The 20,515-nt window shown below is 37.7% G+C and overlaps 1 protein-coding gene and 1 long non-coding RNA gene across 2 annotated transcripts in view; one reads left to right on the forward strand and one right to left on the reverse strand.

Annotated features, from left to right (window-relative positions):
- LOC141376522 (uncharacterized) overlaps window positions 1-20,515 on the forward strand; it is a 195,428-nt gene that overhangs the window by 16,704 nt on the left and 158,209 nt on the right. The gene's annotated exons all lie outside the window — the stretch shown is intronic.
- ccl25b (chemokine (C-C motif) ligand 25b) lies at window positions 14,688-18,726 on the reverse strand. Its single transcript, NM_001200035.1, has 4 exons — window positions 18,663-18,726; window positions 18,494-18,583; window positions 15,353-15,470; window positions 14,688-15,218 (listed from the first exon to the last, which is right to left on the reverse strand). The coding sequence occupies exons 2-4, from the start codon at window positions 18,576-18,578 to the stop codon at window positions 15,101-15,103; spliced, it is 321 nt and encodes a 106-aa protein (NP_001186964.1). The 5' UTR covers window positions 18,579-18,583; window positions 18,663-18,726; the 3' UTR covers window positions 14,688-15,100.

The following is a 20,515-nucleotide window of genomic DNA, read 5'->3' on the forward strand; positions in this document are numbered from 1 at the left end:
TCAATGCTTATTATTTGTTGTTCCTAAAACTTTGATGGCAAACAATATTTTTCAGGTAGTGTATATATATTATAACCCTGGCAAATTTTGATATGAAGTTACTTTTATTTACTTTCAATCACATTTATTTATTTATTTTTTAACCAGAAAGAACACAGGCTTCTCTCAAAATATAACAAGATGACATACAAGAAGCATCACTGTGGAAGAAAACATTTCTTAGCTTTATTGTTCAAAAGTGCATTCCTGTAAAATGCACTCATAAATATTTTAAAGCTCCATTTACTCTGCAGCTACAATGTTGTTAATCAATGACATATGATTTTGGTAAAGCCAAACAGCCCACATTGATGTAACGTTTTAAATAACGGTGTTCAAGGGTCGAAATTCCTGGTGAAAACTCAAAGCAACAGAATCACAACAACCTGATCCGGTGGACAGAATCTGTTCCTTATCTGATTCAAAACCATGCTTTGTGTTATACTTAACTATGTTTAATACTTTAAATTGTGTAAGCAGTGAAACTATATAATGCTAATGGGGTAAAAATGCATTTTAAGTTTTTGTGTCCCCTTCATAGGGCGAGGCAGTGGTGCAGTAGGTAATGCTGTCGCCTCACAGCAAGAAGGTCGCTGGGTTGCTGGTCCGAACCTCGGCTCAGTTGGCGTTTCTGTGTGGAGTTTGCATGTTCTCCCTGCCTTCGCGTGGGTTTCCTCCGGGTGCTCCGGTTTCCCCCACAGTCCAAAGACATGTGGTACAGGTGAATTGGGTAGGCTAAATTGTCCGTAGTGTATGAGTGTGTGTGTGTGGATGATTCCCAGAGATGGGATGCGGCTGGAAGGGCATCCACTGCGTAAAAACTTGCTGGATAAGTTGGCAGTTCATTCCGCTGTGGCGACTCCAGATTAATAAAGGAAATGAAGGAATGAATGTCCCCTTCATTTGCCTCACATTGCTTTGGTTGTTATCTGTTTTTGAGATCCATCTTTTCACAACAAGGACAATTGAGGGACTCAAACACTCACTGAAGCTCTAGAAACAGTTGAACAGAATGAAGATGTCTATGTTTTACCATTTAAAACAGCTCTCCTGTAACAGAACAGAATATACACTCCTGATGAAAAGTATTCACATTTTAAGTTGGTAGACTGAAACCAGGTTGTAAGTACTGCTCCAAAATCCCAAAATAAAAAACAGGAGCAAATAACAAAAAATAGAGAGAGCACTCAATGTGTGGAAAACCAAATTTAAACTCAAACAGCTGTATATCCGCTGACATCTGATGGAAAGTTTAAGACCTTAGCCTTAAAAAGTTACAAATCTGTGCAAAAATGTGGCTTTCATGTTCTGCAGCCACGCTGAATCTCTCGAGGGCAAAGGCTAAAAGACTTTTTCTCTTTAAGCATGGCAGGATGTTGAGCGCAAGCATCCTAATTCTATGATAAGGGTGTCACGATCCTCCAAATCCTCGATTCGATTACATTTTCGATTCTAAAGTCACGATTCGATTCGATTTTCGATTATGAATAATTAATTAATTAATGACCAATTAATTATTTGTAGCCTACTGTTTAAACTACCTGACCTGCATGGTCTTTGTTTTACCCATAAACAAATCATACAGTAAATGAATAAAGGCAAGATACACACATAATTACCACCTGTCAATCACTTTTTTTTTGTGATCTGTGTCGTTATAATGGCGTGGGTAAAAAAGACGCACAACCTACAGGAACCAGCCAACAGTATCTGAGGTGTTCGCTAAAATGACTAAGTACAAGTGAGTGAAAGATTGAAGCAGTCCTCTGACTGCCTGGACCTGCTGTCTCGAGCGCATGGCTGTGAGTGCGTCTGTGTCTGTGTGGTCACGTGATGTGCATTTTCAGAGGCAGAGAGGAAGGAGGGCTGCTCAGAAATGCTACACGCCACTGTGGATGTCAAATCGTTGTCGTTCTAAAATGCCATTTAAAAACAAAGACAGTGTAAACAGGGCCTGAGTGTGTACTTTTCGCGAGCGGATTTGCAACGGGGGTGGGCGGAGGATCGCGATGCCGGTGTTGTCTATCGGACGAACCGTACATAATACGTACATAGCAGAGCTTGCAAAACTTTGTTTTTTTTTGTCGACAACACAAACGTTGTCAACATAACTCACTGGAAATCCAAAATGCTTACACACCGGCGACTTCATTGGAAGAGGAGAGGGTTTAAGCTCTGTCGACGGGTCTCCTGCTTCTGCAGTTTAACAAGCACTTCAACAAGCCTGCTTTTTTCCCGCTTGGCAAGCCAAGCTGACGTGACATGGGGGCATGGCAGCATCGACGATTCTATTTTTTGATTCGATAATCGAAATTGAGCATAAATTTCGGTCTACCCAGATTAATGGTGTACTCACACTTTGACCCCCATTTGCCCAGTTGTTTGGCCCAGGTGGGATTCAGTTGGCTGGCCCTGGCCCAGTTGAGGTGTGCCAGAGCATGGTTTGGTAGGGCTTTGGCGTGGAATGCTTTGTTTCATGTGAATTTATTAATTATTCTTACTTTTCAATGAACGTGAACTGTCATAGTTTATCAAAGATACCAACCTCTCGCTGCACCTTCAGCAAACCTCCTAATACGTCAAGCACAATGACTTTCATGAACATTTATGAGCCTCAAAAGTGGTGGATGTCTTCAGCAAAGGATTTGACTGCATGTTACTGCATCCCAAACGAAAAACAACATAACTAAGGCCAGTGTTGGGCAGTAGCGTCGCTACAAGTAGTGACGCTATAGCTTAACTACATTTCTTAGTAGCTTGGCGGTAGCGTCGCTACTTTTTAAATCAAATAGCTTTTCAGTAGCGAAGCTATTATTTTAGGCAAGTAGCGCAGTAGCGTCCACACAAGCTACATTTAGCGATCGCGGATTAGTAAGTGACAGCTTCAACACTCACGGAGCTGTGAGGCCGGTGTCTAGCCAATGAAAGTAAATCCATATGGTGGCGAGAGTGACGATTTCTTCTTTTTGCTGTTTTAAGGTGGTCAACAACAGACTTTTTGGTTATATATATATACTGCCAGTGTGGTTGTCAGTGTCGCCATGGAAACGACTCCCTCACCTAAATCACGCCTTGTTACGTGCTGATCAGGGACAGCTGCTGCTCGTTGGAAGGGGAGTATTTAACAGACGCCGTCTTCCAAGGTGCAAGGTGACAGCAGGAAACCCGCTGAGTTCTCTCCTTCCACTGGGCACCCTGATCAGCACTTCACACTGCACAATCCCTGGACACTTGGACACTAAATTCACCGCCCTGCACATCCCAGCGCACTTATCCTTTGCTCCACTCCCTCAATAAACACTGGGGATTTTTATTGCCTACCAGTGTCCATGTAATCTCTCCCCTGCGACTATATATATATATATATATATATATATATATATATATATATATATATATATATATTTTACTTTAGTAAAGGCTAAAGTATCCTAGGGTAATTACAATTAGTTCATGATAGTTACTAATGATACTACATTATGTAATGTAATTCATTAATGAATAGTTGTAAATATTTAATATAATATAATATTCTAAATATTCCCCTTTGCTCAGGCGCACTTTTCACTCACACTACAAGTGTACTGCACCAAAGCCCAACTGAACCAAGTTCTGGCACACCTCTTCCAACCGGACCAGGGCAGGGCAACTCACACTTGTCAAATGAACCAGGAAATGCTCCCAGACATTTAGCCTAGTGTGAGTGCTCCCTGAATCTTTTTTTGACATTTAAAGTTGAGTGTTTTTGTTGGTTTTAGTCTTGATCAGCTGATGAACAGCTGTTTGAGTTACAATGACTGCTCTGTCTTTTTTCTTACTTGTTTTGGATTCTTCTTTTGTCATTTTGAAGCAAACTGGTTACAATCCCCCAGCACAAAGTGTGTATACCTGTCATTTCCCCCATGTCTTAAGATTTTAGTCAGGACTATACTTGCATATTATCCAGAGAACAAATTAAGTACAATTTACCTTGATAATCAAATTAATTCCCCACCCCCAGCTCTTAATGCAGAGTGTTTCTTTTTGGACAATCAGTGAGTATTTTGAACCTTTTAAATTTGTTTTTAACAGAGTTCCTCAATTATCCTCAGTGCGAAAACACGAGGAACAGAGTGAAAAGATTAGGAACAGAGTGAAATGTTCAAATGCAATTATGCCATGTGAAACTAATTTCTGGAATTATAAAATACTTCTTTTTTATCCCGGGCAAAATAAGCAGTCTTAGATCACAGAGCGTGACATGTTCATGGGTGGCTGATTAATTCACTCTCTAAATTTTATAGGCCGTCTAATAAAGAACCAACAGAGGCATGAGAATTGATTACATGTGTATGTGGGAGTATAAGAGAGTTTTTACAGAATCAATAAAAGTCAGATGAGGAAAGTTTATGGGATCCAATGCTGTTCATGTCAGGGTCCTGAGGGAAAAAAAAGACTTAAATGTAGAATTAGAAAGAATTTTTAATTAACAAACATGAGACACAGCACAAGTTGGATGAAAATAAAACCATCGTCCATTCCAGATACTAGGACATGGTATAGGAGAACAGTCTCCAGATGGAACCAATGGAGAGCATGTTGTGATTCAACAAACTAGAGTGATTCACTGGAAGACAGAACTGCTGAAGCCATAGCGAGCCTGGTGAGCCAGTGGATACACAGGAACCAGCAGTAGACAAGACTCAATACAGGACAGCAGGAAGCCAAGAGAGATGACCTAAAGCAGGGGTCACCAATCACGGTCCAGGAGGGCCAGTGTCCCTGCAGGATTTAGCTCCAACTGGCCTCAACACAAGCCTGGGTGTTTCAAGTATACCTTGTAAAACCTTGATTAGCTTGTTCAGGTGTGTTTGATTAGGGTTGGAGCTAAAATTTGCAGGACACCGGCCCTCCAGGAACAAGTTTGGTGACCCTTGACCTAAAGAGATAGTTCAACCAAAAAATTATGGAAGTCAATTATCTTTTATATTCAACAGAACAAAAAACATTACTTAAAACTGAAAGCCAGCAGCCAAATAGGCCATGGCACTGACATTAAACAACCTTTTATTTGTATTTTTATTGACCATGGGATCCTAGGTCTATCTTATTTCCTAAATTGTAAATCCTTGTATTAGGAATCTCATGCTCCAGAGCTTTAGAAAGACATCTTCCTTCAATCTACTCCTTCCTCAATGTTTATGTCCTTTTTCTTGCATCCTAGGATATAACTGTGATGCAAAATAGGAAACAAAGGAGTAATTTAAGGATGCAAATCAATTTCATTGTGAAATGTGTTTTGTTTCTTGTTAAGAGAATCCAGCCTTGTTTGTTGAAGTGCCTGACAAAATGTGGCGCAGCTGTGGAATCGATAGAGAGCTGTCTGGAATGGGTTCAAGTGAAAGTGCTGAGGCGTGCTGATCACTTAATCCCTTGTCTCTGCAGAAAACAAAGAAGGCAGGCATTAGTGACAGCAATATGGAGTCATCGTTCCCCTGTTCTCTGTCTCTGGTGTGTATATCCAGTCTTGTTGATGAGTTCCAGGAGCCACCAGCATTGGTATGCTTAGCTTATAACCTCCAGAGGTGGATAGTCTGTCACCAAAGTGAATCTCCATCCATGCAGGTAATAGTGCAGGTCGAGGACAGCCCATGTGACGGCTAGGGCTTCCTTATTCAGGCTTGCGTACATGGTACACTGTGTGCTCATCTCCTACTTTGAATAGCACAACGTCAGAAACATCTGTCTGGAAAGGGTAGGGTGGCTAAAGTTCGGTGCATGAAGGACAGGTGAGGATGACAGAAAGCCTTCTTAAGGATCTGGAACATTGTTAGTTCAGAGGTTCACTTTATATTCTCTGGCTTTCTCTTTTTGGTAAGGTCGATCAAGGCACTGGCTAGAAAGTAAGCATCTGTAGTATTGTGGCTTTCCGTAACCAAAAAGGCACATAACTGGGTCATATTCAACCCAGGCTTTTTCTGAAAATGTAGTCCCGTAGACATTTCTGGAGGCTGCGAAATACGTCACGAGAGGCAGCTGTGTGCGCTTTTTCGTATCTCAAATGTCTCTTTGAGTGCCGTTCGTACCCACGCTTTTCTCGTGTAAACCCATCAGAGGTCGCTGTCGAACGACCGTCTGACTGAATGATTTACTGTGTGACTGGCCAATCGACTGACCCACCCCCTCCTTCCCTAAACCCAACCAATTATTCTGATTGACCCGCCCACCCGCTTATACTTCCCTTAACCCAACCAACAATTTACAAAAGCTGTCCAGAAAAAGAAAAGCCCTCGTCTGCTTTTTACCACGTATTCGGATTTTACCACATTCTCACCCTGTTATTAACTAGTTCACTTTATTTTTTGGATTCTGTTTTTGTCGTACCTGATTACTGGAACCGTTCTTCCTTGGACTCGAACCGGGTCGTCGTCGTGGTCAGCTCCTCCCAGCTTCCCAAGTACACAACAAGCTATCTGGACAAACTGGTTGCAGCGGGAAAGCCCTCCACATGGAGCTAAGTGGTCAGCCATTAAGCGTGAAAAGGAACAGCTTCATACCGCCCCGTAGTGTTCGCTTAAAAAATTAAATGCAGCTATACGTACCTCCGGCTGCATAATTCACAGTCTTTAACTTTTTAACTGTGACTTGAGTCGTTTGTTGATCTGGCATCTCAGGTACTGTGCCTCTGTGATTGGGTTGGATGTGAGTCCAGCCAGACGTAACTCCATCAGCACTATCCCAAATCGAATGAGGTCATCATACCAACTCTCAGAGTAGATAATGACAACGAGGTAAGTTGCATACTCTTGGTGTGGCCATAACTGAAGGTCAATCAACTGCTTGTATGTGGCTTCTTCTGCTCCGTGCAGGCAGAAGGGCAACACCTGGTACTGCCAATGGCTACTAGAGGTACTAAAGGCTTTTTCTCTAAAGCACTTGCCAGTAGCCTTCAGCATGGAGATAAAGAAAGTTCTGCCCAGTTAATGCAGGAACTTTGGACATGAGGTATTTCTTAAAGCAGGAGATCTCATTTAGATGATTGAAAGTCATTACAGAAGCACCTTGTGAGGTCATTGTCTAATTATGAGGTAGGGTTGCTGATCTTTTGCAGCAGGACATTGGTCCACCTGGAGGTATGCCACTGAACTCATGACTAACTGAGCCTGACCAGGGCTTTACGTTCTGTTTTCTGGTTAGGGCTTCTGTTAAAACGTCTGTTTTTTGTTTTGGTGTTAATTGCTTGTGTTAATGTCAGGCTTCTATGCTTGAGTGTAAGTAGCCAGGTTGTCTCGAGGGGCAATCCAGTGCTTTAACAGGTTGATGTGATAGTTTTGATCCCACTGTCATTGCGGTGGTGGATGTGAGCACTTGGACATGATTGCCAGGTTGGAACTGTAGATCTCTGGGCCAAACATAAAAATGCTGTTGTGCTTTCAGGGACTCTGCCAAGTGTTCATTGACTATAGGTATGGCACATCCTGTCTGTTGTCACATGTCACATACATGAAGTGAAACCTGTGGATTCCAAAGAGCACTTACAGCAGCATCCCGTCCCAGTCATGCCCATTCCCCTGCCAAAAGATGTCTATTATCTTCACTGACAGCACAAATTTAGTTTTGTTTTATCCAAGCTGTCTATGTTTAGACGCCTATTACACTTGTGATGAGTAGTCCAAAACTAGGCAAGCCATTAAATACAGAGATTACACAGACGTGCACGATAGAATTGCACAATGTTATTTCCAGAAACATGGAGGGTTTATAAGAAAGCTTCTGGTGTATAATGAGAGGGAAAAATAAACAAGAGAACATCCAGATCCAGCTTTTCAGAGCAGCAGCCAGAATCCAGTCATCTCACAACCCCTGCAGCTCTGCTGATGTCCCCAAGCCTGTCCTAGGACACCACAGCCTCAGCATTGATGCTTGTGATTGGCTTGACATGGAGCTCTTCCATAACCCTGTCTATACCGACTCCAGACCTGCATAAACTGCAGCAGAATGAGGAACATATTGAGGTCAAAAAAGGTCTGTAAAGGCCATCTGCGCCTTGGTGCTGATGGTAACTGCTTTATTAAGTACCATAAAGCTGAGAAGTGATTGAATGGGAATTGTTACTCATGAAAATGAAGAAAACTTAAAAAAAATTATATTTATAATTTGATATTATTAAAAATATTTGTATACATTTTTAACACATTTACTTTTTGGAGAAAAATTACCATAGACTGGCGAGGAACCATATATTGTCACTTCATTGAGATTGAGTTTGAACCTTAAGTTCTAAAGTCTTCAAATAGCCCCAAATAACACTTCAGCTTAATTTACAAGTTTTTAATAAAAATACTCAATTCTGCCCACATAACTCCATGCATCTCGTAAGGTAAAACAACAGTTTAATGACTGCACAGAGACCTTATTAAAAATAATTTTTACCAGATTTGTGTTGCAAGCTCTTTATACATACATACCCTGGTATAGATTTCTGGAGAGAGCGAAATATGTCCCAGGTAAGTTTTCTTGCAGTTTTTCTTTTTGTAAATACGCCCGAGGCTGCTGTCAACTGACTGACCAAACAACCGATAACCCCACCCACCTCCTTCCCTCAACCCAACCTATAGTGTTTTCAAAAGAGCTGATTGAACAGCACCCACCCACTTCTATGAACCCAATTGATAGTGTTTTCAAAAGAAGCAATTGACCAGCACCCACACCCTTCACCAAACTCAACCGACAGTGTTTTCAAATTAAGCGATTGACCAGCGCCCATCACTTCTCTATTCCCAACTGACAGTTTTTTCAAAAGAACGGATTGACCAGCACCCAACCCCTTCTCTAAACCCACCCGACAGTGTTTTCAAAAGAAGTGATTGACAGGCACCCACCTCCTTCCCTAAACCCAACCCACAGTGTTTTCAAAAGCACCGATTGACCAGCACCCACCCCCTTTCCCAAACCCAACCAACAGTGTTTTTAAAAGCACAGATTGACCAGCGCACACCCACTTCTCTAAACCCAACCAACAGTGTTTTCAAAAGTAGCGATTGACCAGCACCCATCACTTTTCTTTACCCAACCCACCCACCCACTTCCCTAAACTCAACCAACAGCGTTTTCAAAAGCACCGATTGGCCAGCACCCACCCCCTTCCCTAAACCCAACCAACAGTGTTTTCAAAAGTAGCGATTGACCAGCACCCATCACTTCTCTTTACCCAACCCACAGTGTTTTCAAAGACACCGATTGACCAGCACCCACTCACTTCCCTAAACTCAACCAACAGAGTTTTCAAAATAAGAGACTGACCAGCACCTACCCTTCCTTAAACCCAACCGACAGTGTTTTCAAAAGAACCAAAAGAACCAAGAAACAGAAACCGCAAGCGGTGTCATTCCGTAGCATTCATTTTAAAAATGAAATGCAACCATTCATACCTCTGTCTACATAATTTGCTCTTTCCAGAAATGTATACAGGGCTGTGTAATCACAATGAGCCTGTGTTGGATTTTTGTTTGGCTTAAAAAGTTGCTTTATAATATTTTGCACCTCTGATACGTTTAAGAATCCTGATCTTAAGTTTAATACAACCCAAGAAGAGCGGTTCCAGAAATCTGGTAAGATGAAAATCAGAATCCAAAAAATAAAAGCGAAGGAGTTCGTGATGGGGCAAGAATGCGGTGAAATCCAAAAACTCGGTCAAAAGCAGACGAGGGCTTTTGCTTTTCTTTTTTGGACAGCTTTTGTAAATCGTCGCTTGGGTTTAGGGAAGGAGGAGGAGAAGGGTCAATCAATCAGTCATTCAGTCAGTCGGACAGACGGTCGATTGACAGCGGCCTCTGGTGGCTTTTCACGCGAGAACAGCGCGGGCGCGAACGGCGTGCACTCCCGAGAGGCGTTCGAGAAGCGAAAAAGCACGGCACAGCAACAAACCAAACAAAAACTGCACAAATACGTACCTCCCAGGATGTATTTCGCGGTCTCCAGAAACGTCCGTAAGGCTACGTTTCCACAATGAGCCTGGGTTGGTTTTAGAGCATTTTGAGGGATGTAAATAAAAACAACGGTCCCAACGTATTTCCTGTATTATTTTTTAATTTCTATAGCTCCTGAGAATACAAAAAGAGCCACATTTTGATAAATAATGTTATGATAGCTGTTTTAACAATAAGTTATGATTGAGTTGCCTCCTGTTACAGTTATGAAATAGTTTGAGAACAAGCAGGAAATGTTCATGGGCCAATGACATGACCACATTGAAATGGTCTATACTGCCAAATAAACATATAGGAGCCGTTAAATTTGGCCGTCCTTTGGATTAATTTGAGTATTAAGAAACTGCACATGTGTTATTTTACCTTTTATAAGCCCTAGTATTGGGGAATTAGCCTCATAGCTAAGAATAGATGATTGAATTATTTTCTTGAAAGCAAAGACTGCTGGTAAGATGGATATGCGATGTGGTCCACTCTAAACACACAGCCCACACACACTTTTGGGGGAGTTTTGTACGCCTCTCATGGTAATGGGAAACAAGGAGGCAGGACAAGAGGAGCACATGGACAGCACACACACACTCAAAAAAGACAGAGCCATGTGGTCAAGCACAAAACTGGCCAATATATAATAGATACAAAGCTGACAGGATGCTCAGAGCAGACCTCTGAAAGTTTGGACAATATTCATCCACTTTCATCATTTCACAAAAGAAAGTTGGACCAACGTTGATGTTATTTATCAGTTTCTTTATGACTTCATCACCTTTATTCCAGCACATGACCTTGATTCTACATCCGCAACTGATTCAAGACACTTTCAGTTTGCTTCATTTCTTTTTTCCTCTCGTGTACAGGCAAGATCAACTTTTCTGCCAGCAGAGTTTGAGGGGCTTTTGTAAAGATGTCAAAACAGATGTGAAACGGTAACCGGATAGTCTAACATTTTTGAGCAAAAGCCTAATTAAAGACAGATAAAAGGAAAAATGGGGCTGTGTTTTATTTAAACATCAACGATTTTTATGTTGAAAGATTTGCAATATAGTTCTAAATGAATGCGGTGCGAGTTGTGTGAAATGGTGTTTCTGTGCTGTTCTGAATCGTGAAAGTAATGCCGAGTTCAGACTGCATGATTTTCAAAGTAGTCGTGTCACAGACGTTTTCACACTGCATGACTATCTGGGCTTGCGTTTCGTCGCTGCTTTGTTTAGACTGCAAGATGGATCGGCGACAGGGGGTTTCACATTGCATGACTTTACTATAGGAAGAATCGCAGACAACTTCGTCCAAACTACGTCTCACAGCCAAAAACACGTTGTATATGTTTTGTTATTAACTGCATAATGAGAAAGAAGCCTTTAATGGGGTAGAACATGTACATGTTTTCTCACCTGGGTTTAAAGGGAATTAGCCATTTCTCCTCAACGTTGCTAATAAACTAATTTCTTTCTGTATGAAACGTCAAACAGACACGGTTGCTCCTGAGTCCTGTCAAACCTCACTAGTTTTTCCTCCATTTCATGGGTCCAAATAAACCGAAAAAGAGCGCTTTTAACTTCTCCCTCAGCCTCCCGCTGGCCTGCAGCAGGTATACACACACGCACACACAAGTGACTGCTGCTCTCTCATTGGCTGTAGGCAATCGCTGATGTTATTTTCAGTCAAAACTCATTTCACACGGCATGATTTAAATCGCTGAAAGCTCCAGATATTGACACGCCAAATATCTCACAGGCATCAGCGACTCATCGGCGATTCTCTCAGATCGCGTCTTTGATAGTTCATACTGTGTGATTGTCACTCACGTGCACGAGCAGCGATTTGCCTGTGATTTCAGGCATTTGTCGGCAATTTCTCCAGACCTGTCGGCGAGCCAAAATCGGGGCTAAAATCCCGCAGTCTGAACTAGGCATTAGTGTGTGTTTTGTAGTTTGGAAGAAAGCAGCATTAACATTTAGTTAAACGTCTTCTGTTGCTTCCAGCAGAATTGAGAAAGACATTTTAATTTAAAACAATAGGGATTGAAAAGATCATGACAGAAAATCCTACGTGAAAAAGAAGAACTGCAATTATTACATACTTACAAGCCAAGAATGCAGCGTTTGTAGCTGTATTTATAAACTATTTACTAACGTTTGTTAATGTAAAGTTAATGCTTAAAGATAATGACTAAACAAACTGCTAATGCTTAATAGATGATTACTGTGTAATTATAAAGTGTTACTCATTTGTCTTTTTATTCCTGCTATAAAGAAACCGTTGTTCAATGTAAAGTGTTCACAGTTTTTTAATAAACCGCACAGTATAGATGCCAGTAAAAAAAACTTTATCTTAAAAGCACAAGCTCATTTTGTTTAGACAAATCACATTTCACCCGCACAACGAGAGTAAATGGATGTGATGACAGCTTTAGGTTTATAAAAGTATTTGAATCACAACTGTTTGGCATGAAACCAGTAATTCATTTCGCCTCAGCAAGTTTAGGCATCACCTGTCACACCTCACAGTGATGCTTTTGGCATTTTGAAAGATAGAGAGATAAGAATCCCTTAAATCAATCGAAAAGAGCTTAAACGTGAACAAACATGAGCCTAATGCCATGGAACCAATCAGGGAAAGTTTTTTTTTTCTTATAAGAAAGCAAAGTCCAGAAAAAACACACTTGTTTTATCACCAAGAGTTTCCTATTAGGCAATTAAACTCATTTAAAGGCTAAATAAAGTGTCTCAATTTTTGATTTGTTTTTGATTGACAAAATCGTGTAACTGATTATGAATATTTGGTACACTGTAAAACCCAAGAAGTTTAGGAAACTCAAACCATGTGAGTTTATATGGTGACCATATAAAATGATTGCAACAAACCATTTAAGTTCAACAACTAAACATAATGAGTACTGTAAACTTAATCCATTTGAGTAAACGAAGCAATTTGAGCTCAGTAAAACTCAATAAATGAAGAGAACTCAAACCAACTGAGTACTGTAAAACCCAATAAGTTAAGGCAACTCAAACTGTTTGAGGAAACCGATTGCTGCAAACCATTTAAGTTAAAAAACTAATCTATATGAGTACTGTGAACTTACTTTAAGTTGAAGTAATAAGGTATTTAATTAACTCATTAACTTCAATACTGAGCTCAAAACTCTTTTCAAATGAATAGAATTAACTTTAAGTCAATTTTGAGTTAACAAAAGTCAAATAAATGAGTCAATCAAATGAGTCATTTCATTTGATAAAGTTGACTGTTGGGTTTTACAATGTAGGTATTGGTTTTTGACTTTACCTAAATGTTTTAGTTCAGCTTAATAATTTCGAGGCAATCAGTTTCCTAATATTTTCCTAGTAATGTGAACACAAAGTGTTTAGCTGACTGTACTTTAAAGAAGTGCCCATTGCCTTAACATTAGTACGGAGCTAATAACATGCCAAACAATCTGAATTTGAATTGTGTTCATTTGAATTATTGACAATTGTAATATAATTAATCTGAATTTTTATATGCTGTAAAAAGTGTTTTGAATTTGATTCTTGTCTACTTTTCCCTGTTGATCACCCCTGAACTACTTTCTCCTGAATCTGAATTTCACAATCTGAGTTTCTGGTTTTGAATTTTAGGATATTGAATTTGATATTCTGAATTTCTTCATCTTCAAAAATTTAAAACAGAGTTCTTACAAACTGGATATCTGCAGTCTATGAATTCAGAACAGAAAAAATCTGAAGTTTGAAAATACATCGATAAATAAAATTCAGCCATGGAAAATTCAACTGTCTTAAATTTCAGATGTTCAATATTCAAATTATGCACTTCAAATTCGAATTAAGAAATTCAAATAAAATTTTTTTTATATAATATCATCACTTCAACTTAAATAATAAGTTCACAGTACTTATATAGATTAACTCAAATGGTTTGTAGCAATCGGTTTCCTCAAACGGTTTGAGTTACCTTAACTTATTGGGTTTACAGTACTCAGTTGATTTGAGTTCTCTTCATTTATTGGATTTTATAGTGCTCAAATTGCTTCATTTACTCAAACAGATTAAGTTTACAGTACTCACTAGGGTTAGCTTTTGAACTTAAATGGCTTGTTGCAATCGGTTTCCTCAAATAGCTTGAGTTACTTTTGGGGTTTTACCAACACAATCTCACAGCAATTCGTAACTTTTTGATTTAGTGGCTAATTCGTATGAATTTGTACAATCAAATTAGTAAAATTTAGAATGATTTGCTCATCACCCAATGACGGTTGGGGTTAGGGGTGGGGTTGGGTGCCACGCCTCCTTTTTAAAATCGTACATTTTAGAACGACTGAACTCTAACAAATTAGCCAATAAACTGACAAAATGTAAAATACTTATGTTTTCTCGTGAGATTAGGCTGGTTTTACAGTGTATTTATTCATGTTAGTTAACGTTAGTTAATGAAAATACAGTTGTTAATTGTTAGTTCATGTTAACTCAAGGTGCGTAATGTTTACAAGCATGAATTTGGATGCAAATAAAGCATTAGTAATGGTTGCACTATGATTAATAAATGCTGTACAAGTATTATTCATAATTAGTCCGTTAGTAAATTCATTAACTAACTAATGAAACCTTATTGTAAATATATTTAAACACAAAGATGAAACTTATATAATAAAAATAGCCTTTCTAAGATAGAAATCACGCTAAATTAAATGTACAATCACAATACTTTATTAAAAAACATTCAATGTATACAAGGAGACACACACAAACATACACGCACACACACATTTACAGGTCAGCAATGCAGTTCACAGATTATATTCGAGTAAAACATCAAAAGTAGAAATATATTTGCGCAAATAAAGTATAAAACAGATTCTTTATGGATAACAGAGAACGAAAGAGCAAACATTCACAGTTTTATATACATTCATGATGTTCTAATACAACGAACAGAAGCAAAACATACAAAAAAAAGTCCATTATGAACTGCTACATGAAGATAGTAATGATGCAAAAATATATGTATATCTCAGCAGGATTGATATAAACATGACATTAATGTGTGATATTAACATACGTTTGTGCATTAAATCAAACGATTAAACAAAGCTGTTTCTACATAGCTCTTTTGTTTTTCTCATCCAGCTCCTTTATTATCGCCTGGACCCAGTCACTTCTTGGATCGGCGCAGACTGACTTTGGTTTTAACTGTTTTTTGAGCCTCATCTTGAAACTGTTTGGAGACCAGAAAAGAACATTTGAAAAAGACCTAAATATCTCTTGTAAGAGTTTCTGTGAAATGCTGCATGCGGGAGCCAAGTGTTGCTGTGATTGTTTTAGATTTGCACGATATTAAGGCATACTCACACAACAGCGGGAATGTTGCATCCTCCGTCTGTTAGCTGCACTCTGTAACTCATAATATTTCTTCTCATGTTTTTCTTGATGCCTGTGACATATTTCAAACAACAGTTTTCATAGTAACCTGAGAAGAAAGCAAAAGTGTGATCAGTCATTTGCCTGTGGGCACACACATACACGCACGCATGCACACACACAAATAATAATAAACATAAGAATGATAAAAAAATTTGATTATAAAAAAAATAAAAACATTTAGTTGTAAATAAATATTTAAATTCAATGCAAGCAAGGCAATCAGCAATTGTTACCTACAGTTGAAGTCAGAATTATTAGCCCCCCTGAATTATTAGCCCCTCTGTTTATTTTTTCCCCTAATTTCTGTTTAACGGAGAGCAGATTTTTTTCAACACATTTCTAAACATAAACTCTTGTCTAATAACTGATTTATTTTATCTTTGCCATGATGACAGTAAATAACATTTGACTAGATGTTTTTCAAGACACTTCTATACAGCTTAAAGTGACATTTAAAGGCTTAACTAGGTTAATTAAGTTTACTAGGCAGGTTAGGGGAATTAGGTAAGTTATTGTATAATGATGGTTTGTTCTGTAGACTATTGAAAAAAAAGCTTCAAGGGGGTAATAATTTTGTCCTTAAAATAGCTTTTAAAAAATTAAAAACTGCTTTTATTCTAACCGAAATAAAACATATAAGACTTTCTCCAGAAGAAAAAATATTATCAGACATACTGTAAAAATTTCTTTGCTCTGTTAAACATCATTTAGGAAATATTCTAAAATGAAAAAAAATAAATTCAAAGGGGGGCTAATAATCCGGACTTCAGCTGTAATTCCCATCATATTTTCTTCAAATATTTTTAATATTATTGTAATTTTAATTTAGATACTATTATAACCAATATATATTGTTTTTTTTATATACTGAAGACATTTAAATATATAAAAAAGTATGCAAATGTATACAAAATGTTAATATTATAAGCAAAAATACATAATATTACATTTCCTTCAGCTTTATAGTACCATTATTCATCAGGGGTCGCCACAGCGGAATGAACCGCCAACTTATCCAACATGCACACACATACACTGTGGCTAATTTAGGCTATCCGATTCACCTATATCAGTATACTGTGGGGGAATCCGGAGCACCCGAAGGAAACCCACACTGAAAACCCTAAGTTGACTAAACTAAATTAATTGAGTAAATCGTTGCCTCAATTAAATTGAGTAACGGAGTCTCCCAAAATTTGCATCTTTAAGTTTATTTAACTTGCAGGTTTGTTAAATTTATACTGAAATTGTTCAGTTTAGTGTGTGTGTGTGTGTGTGTTTGTGTGTGTAATTACACTATAAAAAAATGTTTAAAAGAAAAATAAGTAGCCATTTATTACCATTATGGTGAATAATTATACATGAAGCCTTGTTTTCTGATTAAAAAAAGACCTTGCACTAAAAGTTTGCACATATTAGAATTTTACAGTCAAGACTACATTAAAAACAACCTATTTTTTCAAAGGATTAAATATGATTTTGAGCTATTTAAGTTTATGCATTTTCACTGTACAGTATATAAGTTAAATTAACTCATATTTTTAAGTGACGGGACTAAAATGCTAAATTTGAGGTAATGTTTAGTCAACTTTACTTGAGTGTTTAAGTAACAGTGCACGCGAACACAGGGAGAACATGGAAACTCCACACAGAAATGCCAACTGACCCCCGCCGGATCTCAAACCAGCAACCTTCTTGCTGTGAGGCAACAGTGCTAACCACTGAGCCACCGTGCTGCACTATTGGAGTTCATTTTACTTTAAATTCAATACAAACTTGACAATCAGCAATTGTTACCTATTTCTCATCATTCTTTCTTCAAAGATTATTATTAATGTTATATTGATTTTAAAACTAGTATAACCATAATATATTGCTTTTAGAAACTGATTTTTCAATACACAAAAAGGTATGCAAATGGATACCAAATTAAAATATTATTTGCAAAAATGCATTCTTTAATTTTCTTCAACTTATCCAGCATATGTTGTATGCAGCGGATGCCCCTCCAGCTGCAACCCAGCACTGGGAAACATCCATACACACCCATTCATACATATACGGCCAATTTAGTTTATTCTATTCACCAACAGCGCATGTCTTTGGACTGTGGGGGAAACCGGAGCATCTGGAGGAAATGCATTATGAATACTATTATAACCAAAATATATTATAATAGACATTTCAATACATAAAAAAGTATGCAAATGTATACAAAATGTAAATATTTTATGCAAAAATACATTATGGCCATAAAAAATAGATACAGTCTGAAGAATTATTAGCCCCCCTTTTATTTTTTTTTTTATATTTTACAAATTACGTTTACCAGAGTAAGGAAATTTTCACAGTATGTCTTATAATATTTTTTTCTTCTGGAAAAAGTCTTATTTAATTTATTTTGGGTAGAATAAAAGTAGTTTTTAATTAAAAAAAAAAAAAAACATTTTAAGGTCAGTATTATTAGCCCCTTTATACAACAACTTGCCTAATCACCCTAACCTGCCTAGTTAACCTATTTACCCTAGTTACGCCTTTAAATGTCACAATATTATGTACTGTCATCATGGCAAAGATAAAATAAATCAGTTTTTAGAAATGAGTTATTAAAACTATTATGTTTAGCAATATGTTGAAAAAAATATTCTCTCTGTTAAACAGAAATTGGGGGAAAAAATAAACAGGGAGGCTAAAAACAAATCATATCTTATTATAAAAAAATGTAAAATATTTTATGCATGAAGAATGTGATGTCCTTTAAAGGAGAGTTCACCCCCAAATTAATTGTTTCCAAGTGGTTCCAAACCAGTATGAGCTAAGCAAAATAAAATAATGTTAAAAACCTGTAAACACTGACGTCTATAGAATTTGTTTTTCCTAATACAGAAGTCAATAGTTGCAGGTTTTTAAAAATATTTTAATAAAGATTTTATTTGCAGGTTGATTTATTTGTATTTACAGGTTGCCAGCATTATATTTCTATAGCAAACAGAATAAAGAAACTCAAACAGGTTTGCAACAAGTGAAGATCGAGCAAATAACTTCCATTTCTTAAACCTTAAACCTTACCTTGTGCGATGCTGGGATACATGCAAGCCAACAGCAGGAGCAAAGCCAGAATTTGAAACTTCATGGTTGAACTCTGCGTTTCCATACAAGCTGCAAGCAAACACAAGCAAGCGTTTTCATTTCATCGTCTGCATCCATCAATAATAAACGTGCTGAATAATGTCTTTACCTCAGAGGTTCTGGGAAGAATGATGTTTTTCTTCAGGGCTAAAGCTGCTCTTATCTCCTCCTCTGCTGCGTTTACACTTTTTATAGCTACAAAACCTGAAACTCAGACACGCCCACATCACATCTCGCCAAGATTTTACATTAGTTGTGTTGGGCTATGTTAATAAAGCAAGTCCTCCTGATTGGCTTTCATTGTTATTTTGATGAAACCCAATTGACTTGCGATTTCGGGAACAGAAACATGATTCCTTATCTGTAATATCTCAGACCTCTATGTTTGGTCAGCAGAGAGATGTTGCAGTGTGAAGGATTAAACACTGGGAGTCTGGAGGTTTTTTTTTTTTTAACAGCCCCCATTGCTCACCCCTGCTATTATTGCACAACACAACATCTTTGCCAAATCCTTTTCCCTCTTAAACATCTGCTTTAGGACATTTTATGATCTGTGTGCCAATCTAAACTCTGAAAAAAAAAAACTATATGAATTGTTATATTGTGCAACGAGATTTCCCTAAATTTATCATGGTTTTCAAGTTCTAGTGTACGTTATATAACAGATATGGGGATGTCTCTGATGGGTGTCTTTACATTTATTATTTAGCAGATGCTTTTGAGTAAGGCACCTTAATACCCCAAGTGATTCATCATCATTGAGAGGCAAATAAATCACAAGAAGTGCTATAATATAAAGTTCAAGATGCTGAAATACAACGTAAAAGATATTGAGAGGGATTAACAAAAAGTCTAAAGGCTTGAGGAATTTCTGTGTTGATTTTTTCTGTTGTGTTGTATTATTTATTCGTAATATATAGTTAAGTGCTCACACAGTTTATACGTTTTTAATTATTTCTTGAATATTATCAGGGATTTGGCGTTGTGAATAGGGTTGGGAAGACTATTTCAACAGCAAAGAATGCAAACTGAAGATGTCCTAAGTGATTTTATCCCTGTTTTTGATTATTCTAGCACTGATTCTTTAGATTTATTCACATTTTTTAAGGTAAGCAGTTGCAAACAGTTTATATGGGCTGAATTTACACAAACAAGTTAAGTTGAACATTATCTAATTGAACTTGTTTGTCTAAATTCAGCCCACATAAATTGTTTGCAACTTCTTACCTTAAAAAGTAGAGTAAATCAAATAAATAAAAAAGGGTCCTACTTTATATTAATTGGCCTTAACTAATATGTACTTACACAGGAATTATTAGTGTGTTACAATGTACTTATTACAATGTACAATGTTACTTATTGTGTAAATACATGTATTTATTGTGTACTTATGCTTGTTTAAATACCTGTATGTAATTACATCTGTAAATAACTTGTGTAATTACATTTGTAAATACACTGCTGACCATTCCCTACACCTTAACCCACCATTAAACCTACCCATACCACCAAACCTGTCCATAACCCAACCTCTATCCCAACTCAAGAGCACCACAAGTGTTTTCAAATACATTATGAACACAGTAAGTACATTGTATTTATTTTTGATGCAACTACATAGTAGTTAAGGACACTTAATATAAAGTGGGACCAAAAAAAGATACATAAAACATATTTGAAGTCAGAATTATTAGCCCCCATTGAATTTTTTTTCTTATTTAAATATTTCCCAAATGATGTTTAACAGAGTAAAGTAAGCAGGCAGGTGGGTCAATCAGTAAAATTGGTTGGGTTTAGGAAAGGAGGATGATGGGTCGGTCGATTGGCAGGTCACCCAGTCAATCATTCAGTCCATCTGCAATCATTCAGTAATCATTCAGCAGCCTCTGGTGGGTTCACGCGAGAACATCGTGGGCGGAAACGAGAGGCATTTGAGATGCGAAAAAGCGCATCAGGCGGCCT

Source organism: Danio rerio, chromosome 11 (genome assembly GCF_049306965.1).
Source record: "Danio rerio strain Tuebingen ecotype United States chromosome 11, GRCz12tu, whole genome shotgun sequence".
Taxonomy (NCBI): Eukaryota; Metazoa; Chordata; class Actinopteri; order Cypriniformes; family Danionidae; genus Danio; species Danio rerio.